This window comes from Fukomys damarensis, unplaced genomic scaffold (assembly GCF_012274545.1).
Source record: "Fukomys damarensis isolate Sample0158 unplaced genomic scaffold, DMR_v1.0_HiC HiC_scaffold_3, whole genome shotgun sequence".
NCBI classification, from domain to species: Eukaryota; Metazoa; Chordata; class Mammalia; order Rodentia; family Bathyergidae; genus Fukomys; species Fukomys damarensis.
The window spans coordinates 44179833-44189840 of NW_022900915.1; the positions used below are offsets into that span (position 1 = coordinate 44179833).

A 10008-nucleotide genomic window follows, 5' to 3' on the forward strand; every position below is an offset into this window, starting at 1 on the left:
TTTTTTTTTTTTTTTTTTTTGGCAGTACCAGGGATTGAACTTAGCAATTCCATTTCCTTCAGCAGCCAATGCTCAGTGTTTCTGCCCACAGCACTTAACAGACTTCGCGGCCAATTTTTAAAGAGAAGTAAAGTAATGGCAAGTCACTAAACTATGAGGAAGGAGAGCGTGTGTCCAGCAGCAGCCCTTCTCAAGACTGATGTCAGATTTACGTAAACACCCCATTTTCCAAGCCAGTTATGGAAATGCGTCCTCACCAGGAACCCACAGCCCAGAGAAGCCGAGGACCCCTCCACCCCCGACGCGCCTGGAGGAGAGGAGCTCTCTGTGTCGGGAGCGCTGCCTGGGAACCCAGCCCCCTCCCTGGGCAGTGGACCTCACCCTGTTTGGGGCAGCACCTGCAGGATGGTGGCATCTGCCCTGCCGGTCTCCTGGAGGCGTGAGCTCACCCAGGGCCTCCATGCGGCCAAGGTCTGCCCCTTCCTCGGGACGCCATCAGGGTTGGGTGTCCTGTGAGTCTCAGAGCCCCAGAAACGTCTGGGAAACACCACGGACAGTTACAAAACGTACAACACTACTAGTGGGAAGACCCCAGGTAGCACTGGCTGTGCGGATGACAGGTGTTCACGCCGATTCCTGCTCAGAGATCCACACTTGCAGAGCCGACTGCCAGGGCCCCACCACCCTTCGTGTCTGCCCCTACTCCTGGCGGTCACGCTTCACCAAGTCCCCACACGGACCCTCATCGTGCTTCCCGGCCGGCAGTCCCTGGGAACCGCAATGGCACGCCTTCCACAGAGTAGTCACGAACCAGGGGCTGCAGTCCAGGGTGGAGAAGCCAACGGCCCTCGGCCCTCCCTCAGGAGGCTGGAGACGACCTAACCGCCCGCCACCGCCACCACCAGGGAGTCGGTCTCAAGCTCTGAACTGTGTAGGGACAAAAGCATGCAGACCGCGGCGGCTGGCCTGGGAAAGACTAATCAAGGCACCACAGCCCCACACTAGGAGCCGCTTTTGTCCTCCGGCACCAGCAACGCTTCTTCGAGGCAGGGAGCAGGACATGCGCAGACCCCAGACTCCCACACCCGCGCTAACAACGATGACCCTGCCAACCCTACAGCCCAGCTGTGCGTGCTGTTTCCGGCCAGGGCTCTGCCCCCATCCTGTGTCTGGTCAACAACCTAAGGGCTTGCTCAACCCGACCCTGGAGAAAAGTGAATCCCGGCTCCTACTATTCTGTCATGTGTCCCTGAGAGAACCGGCGAGCAGGTCCATGGGAGACTCAAGTAAAACACCCAGCCCGCTTCGGCACCGACACACCACCGGGGGCGAGCAGAGGGGAGAAAGATGGAGGCCACAGCTCCCTCGTCTCCAACAGCAAGAGGAAACTAAGTGCACACCCCAAGCCAGCTGCAGCTAAGTCCCAGACCCCTCCAGAGGACAGCAGTCCTTTAACTCGAGTATCAGTGTGCTGTCCACACGGTTTCCCACTTGTGTGTCTGGTTCCTTGGCTGGTTAGTTAGCCACAGTTGTTGCATTGTTGTTCTTTTTGCCCCAACTGAACAAGTAGCTAAATTTCAAATCAGACACAAAAGCAGATGAGCTTGGGCAATCTGAAAGGAGCAGCAGCTGCTGCAGGGAGGAGCGGGCTTCCAGTCTCTGTGTACCTGACCGATGAGTGTTCTGGAGCTGGACTCTTCCTCCCACACACAAAGGAACTCCTTCCGCCCACTCCTTCCGCCCGCACCTGAGTCCACAAGGAATTCTACACAAGTCTACACCAGGGGCCGTATCTATCTGCCAACAGCCCCGAGCATGCCAAACTATATGACTGCAGACCTGAAATATTCAAGTAGCTCTAAATTATTTATCCTTGAGGAAGAAACCAAATTTCATGTGCTTTGAAATGAACATCATGAGCAATCCCTGAGTAGCATTCATGCTATGTGAATCTGGATAGAAAGTGTACAAGTAACATGGGAAAATACTTCATTAATATTTCAGACACCAAAAACACAGGATGTTCTTCAAGTTTTATAAGGGAGGGAAATGCCCGTGTGAAAGCTCAGCACGGAAATTCTCCATCTATCACTACCCTGCTTTTTGAAAAAAATCAAGCTAGTCCTCCTGATTCTAACAGATGCAGTGAAGGTAAAGATCTCTTCTGAAAGATCACCCATTATTGAGATTCTGTTTAAATTGTATTTAAAAACAGAAGGCCAAGTCTGGGAGGCTGAGGCCGGAGCACCACAAGTTTGAGCCCAGCATGAGCAGTTTACTGAGTTGGCAAGCCTTGGTCTCCAAATCAAAAAGGGCTGGGGATGCAGCTCAGTGCAGAGGCCTGGAGTTTAATCCCCAATACCGCAAATGGATAAGGCCATCCCCCAAAAAGAAAACTACCACTTCAAATATAAAATCTGCAGCAGAAAGTATTTCTACGTGACATTCAGAGTTCATAAATTCCTCCTTTGTCCAACTTTGGAAGTAAATTCTATTAATTATAAATGCACTGTATTAGAAAACTTCAGTTTTATTTTACTTCTACTTCTCACTAGTCTCCAATTAAACAAAGGCTGACTGTGCATTGCTAAATGCTGCCCAGAAGGGCACAGGAGATGGAAATATAGAAGTGCACGTCGTCCCCAAGACCACCAGGCTCAGCGATGGGCAGACACAGGACACAGTCACACTGACAGCCATGACCTACAGCAGTGCAGGGACGCACAGCAAACCCAGGGAGGAAAAGCTGCACGAGGCAAGGCCAGAGGAAGGCGGGCAAGCTTCCCAGAGTCCCCTCTGGCGGTGGTGCCCGGATGCACTGTGACCCACGATGAGCCGTGGGACAGCACATGTGAAATGATGTCCACCAGGGACATCTGGGTGCTGAGCCCTGGGTGCCTGCCAGGGGGTCACAGAGGCTCCTCCTCCTGCACACACGGACACCTCCACTCCCAGAAAGAGCCAGGGTCCGGCATCAGGCATGCCGTCTGCCCAGGGTGGATGCAATGAGCACCCTTACCCAGGACGGTGGTGAGTGAACCCCCAGAACCCCATCTGCAGCCACACACCTTCCAAGGACAGGGGCCCTGGGCCTGCTGCACTGTCTGTCCAGCTCTCTCCAAAGTCCACCTTCCCTCAGAGCACTTGGACTATGCCATCCCTCACTGACCTCCTCACTCACACGGCTCTCTTAAATCCTACTCTCTTCTACTCTCTGCCACTTCCCTCACTCTCACATCAAATGTCTGGCATCATTTTGGTGGGGTCTCAGTTCACTCTTCAATAGTGGGACACACTTGCTTTCATCTGTAAAGGACTCACTGGATGAGAAATGCTCAACTATACACAATCAGGAAATGGACTTGTCGGGTCAGGACAGTGCTGCACGCAGGGCCGGGATCCTCCGGAAATGGGGGAGCCCAGGGCCAGTGGCACTGATGGGCAGAACACCATAAAAGCTCGAGGTCCCCAAGCTGTGTTGCTCGCTGAGACCCGAAGGACCCGCCAGGACACAGTAGGCAGCAAGGCCCGGATTCACTGGGGCAGGGAGCACAGGGGACAGGCGGGAATCAGGCGGCACTGGCCGGCCACGGCGGGAACAGGACTACACAGTCAGGGACTGCCCGGCCCTGGCACAGCTGACATTTCAAAGCAGCCGCGAATCAGTGTTAGGGACAGAGCTCACGTTCTGCACAGCTCACCTGCTCGGGCGGCTTCAGACAGCAGCAGTCGGGCCACGCTCAGGGCTCCAGCCTCCCTGCCACACACTGGAGGCTCTCCCTCTCTGCGGTCTGGCTGCCTAGGGACAGCTCCTCACACCGGCCTCTGGGCCCTGTCACTCCTGCCCCAGCAGCTTCCCCAGGCCGCGGCTCGCCCCATGCTCCAGCCCCTCACACTGGGTGTTCTTCCAGGCACAGGCCCCAGTGACTGCTCCCCTTCCTCGATATCAGGAAATGACACCCACGCGCACCTCCACGCACAGACTCTGGGCAGACGCTCCTGTCTCAAGCGCACCACGCCCAGGGAAACCACTGGTCAGACAGCAGCGCCGGGCTGTTTTCCTGAGAGGTGCATCCTTCTGCATTCCCATCAGTGACGGAGGGAGCTGTGCGGCCGCGCAGGCCTGGCACTGGCTCACGCGCTTCAGTCTGAACTCACCCGATGGCCTGGGATGGTGAACATGGGCACATGCATGGCTGGGTCACTTCTACAGATTCCCTGGGAAACGCCTGTGCTGGTCCCTTCCTCGCTTCATACAGGCTACCTCTCTTCCTACTACTGATCTGCGGGGGCTCCGGGTCCCAGTGCCTCACTGGATGCATGATTTGCAAAATTCTTCTATCTGGTGGGCTATCTTTTTACTTTCATGATGTTATCTTAACATAAATGGTTTTAATTTTGATGAAGTCCAATATACTAGACATTCATACTTTTCACATCATAGTTTAGGAAACACTAACTCATCCATGGCCACGAAACCTTACACACAGGGTTTTTAAGGCCTTCTTGGTCTGTTTTACGTTATTCTCCAGCTCACACAGGACATGAGAGAAGAGTCCAACTCCTCTCTCTTGCACAGACATCTAGCTGCCAAGGAACCACTCGCTGAAAACACAAACAAAAAACTATTCCTTTGCCACTGCTTTGCCTTCGCGCCCTCACCGGTACTCAAGGGACCACAGATGTAGAGGTGCTCCTCCGGCCCCACTGTTCCACCCTCCCCAGGTCAGTTCCCACGCCGGCGCCGCACTACCACCTGCTTTGTAGTCAATTCTGAAGCAGGAGTGAGTCCCCCAACTCTGTCCTTTTGCAGAATCGTGCTTCTGCTGAGTCCCTGTGAACTTCTGCATTTTCCTGTGAACTTGGGGACTGGTTTGTCAGTGTCCAGAGAAGCAGGCTGGGATTTTGATACAAACTGCAGTGAATTTATAGATCAGTTTGGGGAATATTGCAGCTTTCCAACATGAAGTCATCTAATCTGTGAACCTAGGGTGACTTTCTGTGTTTTTAGGTCTTAATTCCTTTCTATGGTGTTTTATAGTTTTCAGAGTAGAAGTTTTGTATTTGCTTTATTAAATTCATTCTTATTCTTTCTCATGCTGTTATAGAGGAATTGCCTTCTAATTTTAAAATTCTTCACTGCAACCAATTTTTATACATTTATTTCATATCCCATAACTTTTGGGAACTAGTATACCAACCCCAATAGTCTCCGAAATTCTTCAGGGTTTTCTATGCATGAGTTCACGTCATCTGCAATAACGAAGAGTTTACTTCCTTCCCAGCTGCCTTCATCGCTATGGGCACAGCACTGGCTAGAATACCCAGGACAGTACTGAGCAGCAGTGGTGGGGAAAGACATTCGGGATGCCCTCAATCAGGTCAGAAAAGCTCCTTTTTGGGCTGGGGATTTAGCTCAGTGGCACTGCACCTGCCTCGCAAGCGTAAGGTCCTGAGTTTGATCCTCAGTACCGAAAATAATAATCATTAAAAAAAAAAGCTCCTTTTAGTGTGAATTTCCTGAGTGCTTGTATTTCAAAAGGTATTGCTTTCTACCAAAGGCTTCTCTTATCTATTAAGACAATTATGTAGCTTTGTCTTTTATTCTATTGAGAAAACATATTACATGCATTGGTTTTTGGATTATTTTTCAAACTCAGGACCTTGTGCTTGCCAGGCAGGTGCAACACCACTGAGCTACATCCCCAGCCCTGGTTTTTGGATTCTTAAACCAACCCTACATTCCTGAAATAAATCCCAGTCATGGAACATGGTCCTTTTTATCTATCTGCTTGTGCTTTGGTGAAGATTTTGTATCTCTATTCATAGACTACATGAGCCTGTGGTATCTTCTCCCAGGATGTCTTTGCCTGATTTTGGAGCAGCGACATTTGAGATGTATTATTATTGGTGTTGTTTTCTTCTAGGGGATAGTGGGATGTCCTGTGAGTTAAAATATTTCGCAGCATCCCTGGTCTCTACCTATTAGCTGTCATTAAATAGTTTATATGTTAAATCTACACTCACAAGCAAAAACAGTCACCCTGTATTATCATTGTTTTTACAAGCAATTTTCTAATAAAAAGGCTTTAGGGTTCATCTTGGGTGAATTTTCCGTTCTTTCCTACAATTGCCAAAGCCAAAGCGTACTTGAAATTCTTACCAACGAATCTTCAACGAAAAATCATCCAAAATGACAAAAGCATTTGTTTCTGATAACAAAAAAGCCAATGCCTTCCAAATGTCCTACAGTGCTCGCTTCGGCGCACATATACTAAAATTGGAACGAGACAGAGAAGATTAGCATGGCCCCTGCGCAAGGGTGACACACAAATGGGTGCAGCGTTCCGTATTTTTAGAAGGACAGCACACGAAGACTGACCGTGCTCACGTTTCTCGAAGACTGTCCAGTCACTGCTTGTCAGGAGGGATTTATTTGCACATGGGGAAGGCCTGGTAAAGTGGTAAGTTTTAACCCTTCAGCTGCACCAGATCTAGAACTTGAATAGGGAGTGATTTCTTCTCTCACGGGAGGGGCGGGGTGTACAATGAATGTGAATGACACTTCTCATTCTTAATGCAAATCTAAATGCATCAGAGCCATAATTTTGGATACTGCATGCCATGTAATTCCGAGTCATTTGATGATTCACCTTAGAGCATTTGAAACTATATAATCAAACTAATTGCCAGCCGAGTCTGGCACCCCGCAGGGAGCCCGTACAGCCCGAGGTAGCGTCCCGTATCCGATCCTGCAGTTCAGGGAATCATGACGTGGGAACGCCGAACTTAAAATCCATGCTTTAACTGGAGTATTTTCTTAACCACTCACCTAGAATATTGTACACCTGATCAGAGTGTGTGTTCAGTACAGATGGCCATTAATTGTCATTTATAGTCCAATTTTTTATCTTAATCATAAACTGTCTAGGAATCTATGAAACTTAACTTTAGGAACAAAGCGTTGAGCAGGGTTGATATTATTTTTACACTGTTCTGGCAATCCACAGAAAGAGAAGAGCCTTAATTTTTAAAACCCATTTTAGTCACTTTATGACAATTAAAATTGTTTAATAAACACCTTTTTCCAAAGAAAAAATAAATAAAAATAAAATGTCATACATTTAAGAACTAGACTAATTCTGTCATGACTGTCAGTCAGATTTGTGCTCCTGTGACAAAATACCTAAGATAAGGAACTCATAAGGAGGAAAGGTTATCTTAGCTTGGAGCTTCACAGGTTCCAGGCCTTGGCCGATTTGCCCTGTTGCCTTTGGGCCCGTGGCCAGGCAGCACACGATGGCAGACAGTGTGTGGGAAAGGAAGCAGAGAGAGAGACAAGAGGGGCCAGCATGCGGGTCCCCCTCAAGGACACACACCCTGATGACTTCACTTCCTCCTGCAGGCCCATCTTCTAGAGGTTCCAGCTCCCCGCAAAAGCACCACAGGCTGGTGACTAGGCTTGTGACCTGTGGGCCTTTGGGACGCTCAACATCCAAGCGACAGCAATATCCACCTGCTGTCCCTCGTGTTCTAGCTATGCTGTCACACTATTCTGCTCTGGAACAGCCACACCTAAACCCTCAAAACAATTTGGGAACCTCAAATTTTCCATTATTAAAACGCCTTACTTCACCTACTCCTAAGACTCATTCCCGGAATGGTATACCTTCTTCCACCACCTCAAATTCTATTGTAAAGGCACAAAGACCTTGAAATAAATGCTTCTCAATTTTATAATACATGCAGGAATTTTTATGAACACATGCGCTGAACAAAACAATTCAAGTTGAATTCATTTTTCCCCTGACAACACAGGTCTTAAGGTACAAGTTCAAAAGTTCAGCAGCATAACACGATTATAAAGTAACACAACTGCATTTCATATATAAGGAGAATATTCACTTTTTCCAAAATAATTACTTCAAGAGGTTGCTTTCTCTTTCCAAGATGCAAGGCCTATAGACTTACTCTCCTGGAAAGGTCTTCAGAGCCAAGTTACATATCACCTGTAAAGCACCATCACTCACGGTTCAGCAGTGCCAGTCTGGCTGCCACCTGTAGCCACTCATCTTGGTTTCCAATGGCAGTCTGGCATTTCCAATTAACTCTACTCTCCAGGATCTGGAATTCCTTCCTTCTTTCATTAATTCCATATGTCACTGTCTACCAGGAGGTGGGAACACATACAAAATGAGGTCCCACCATGTTGCTTCATTATTCGCTGTTATTTTAACTCAAAATGACAGGACACACTCTTTCAGTCCCAGATCATCAACCAAACACATCAGAATCTGATTTAACAAAGCAGGGCCAGTTTCCCCATTCCAACATTAACACTTCTTTCCTTGGTGCGTCTTCCTTCCCAGGCAAGCTCTCCGTTCCTGACCGTACTTCACTGAAGCTTCCCCAGCACGAACAGAAGGCTTGCTCTTTGAGGTTTTTTTGTTTTTGTTTTTTGGTACGTTTGCAGTTCATGTAGCTTATAATAGTCTTGAGGAATGGTTACACGAAATCTTTTTGTTTCTTTCTTCTTTAAATTTTTTAATAGCCACACAGTTGGGCCTCTTCCGTAGCCTAACTGTGGGGCTCAAAACAGCATCCAATGAGGCATCACAGTACGGTGTTATTTCTACAAGTACAACCTTTCAGCCATACTAGAACACTCACAGGTTAATAGAACACCAGGTTAAAAGTTTAAGTGATTCAAACGCCACTGAGCCATCAACCACCACTTCATCCTCCTCCTCCTCCCTGGAAGAAGCCACTCCTGACCTAAGCAAGTCCGAGTTCTCACATCTTGTAGCAGTGTGGGCCGCGCCCTCCCACACACCGACTTCCAGCTCAGCTCCCTCTGTTGGTCCTAGACACTCACTGCACACAGCACGCATGTGACCCAACAAACCTATTTGCCAAAGATGGCATCTAAATGGCTGTAAACAGGACAACTCTGCCTCTGGAGAAGCATCGCTCTGTTTTATCAAACAGCACACAGAATACACCGGAGATGTCATGATGAGATTCCCAAAGATCCCCCCTTTTCCACTCTGCCCAGCACCCCAAGTCAGCGCCACCTCTCAGCTCCCTGCCGGCCAACTCTGTGGAGTGTGGAGTTGACTGACCCAGGGCCACAGGCGGACGGTGACCCCTGACATCGACAAGGACAGTGGGCGAGAAGAGAGAGGCAGGAAAATGACCCAGCTGCCATCTTCACTCTGTGCTGGTTACACTAGTGCTCTCCTGACAGCCACCGTCAGGGTGAATTTCACTCTGTGAAAAGCACTTGGGTTCACAGCGTGCCCCTTTCCAAATGTACAGTCTGTGAAATAAGAGCTAAAACCGAGAATTAGAAAAGCAGTAAAATGTTGTGAATGCTACTTCTTAATCACTTAATAGAAAGCACAATTTCATAATCAAAATATAGCAAAGTTACCACAAATACAAGTTGTACTTTAAGTTAATTAATATTTTTATTATTCTGCAGCAGTACTTCCAAAGAGTCCCTCTATGTGCTGTCCTAGGGAATTCTACCGAAAGCAGGTAAATCCTCTGAATATGATACATACCAAAGTTGAAACATTATTACTGTAACTCTCACCCACCCCTTGGACTTGAGACATCACTTACTCGGGTTTGGAGAGTATCTTTTCCAAGTTAAACTCCTTGAGGTATCTTATAATGGCAGCCAAACAGCAAATCACAGGTTTCTCTAAGTTAATGATGCCAGAAAAACTTTGAGAACCTAAAAAATAGAATGCATACCCTCATTAACATTATTACCATTATTAAAAACCGATCCTAAGGAGATGTTAGATACTACCTCCTAAACCGGCCCCTTGGAAAAAATCACAGGTGAATACAAATGACTTGGGAGAAAGGAGGCATCTTCTGATGATGGAACGAATCTTTCTTGGGAGAACAATAAAGAGTAAAGGAAATGTAAAATTCTCTATATCTAAAAATGTACCAATTAATTTAAAAAAAATAATATATATACATATATATATA

The 10008-nt window shown here is 47.9% G+C and overlaps 1 protein-coding gene and 1 non-coding gene across 2 annotated transcripts in view; one reads left to right on the forward strand and one right to left on the reverse strand.

Moving 5' to 3' along the window:
- Window positions 1–10008, reverse strand: part of Msh3 (mutS homolog 3) — a 107876-nt gene that overhangs the window by 65549 nt on the left and 32319 nt on the right. Inside the window, exon 12 of the mRNA XM_033765680.1 lies at window positions 9628–9742. Within this exon, the coding sequence (XP_033621571.1) occupies window positions 9628–9742 (115 nt within the window). The remainder of the gene's footprint in view (window positions 1–9627; window positions 9743–10008) is intronic.
- LOC117287513 lies at window positions 6252–6357 on the forward strand. Its single transcript, XR_004518793.1, has one exon. It is a non-coding gene; the product is annotated as a U6 spliceosomal RNA (small nuclear RNA).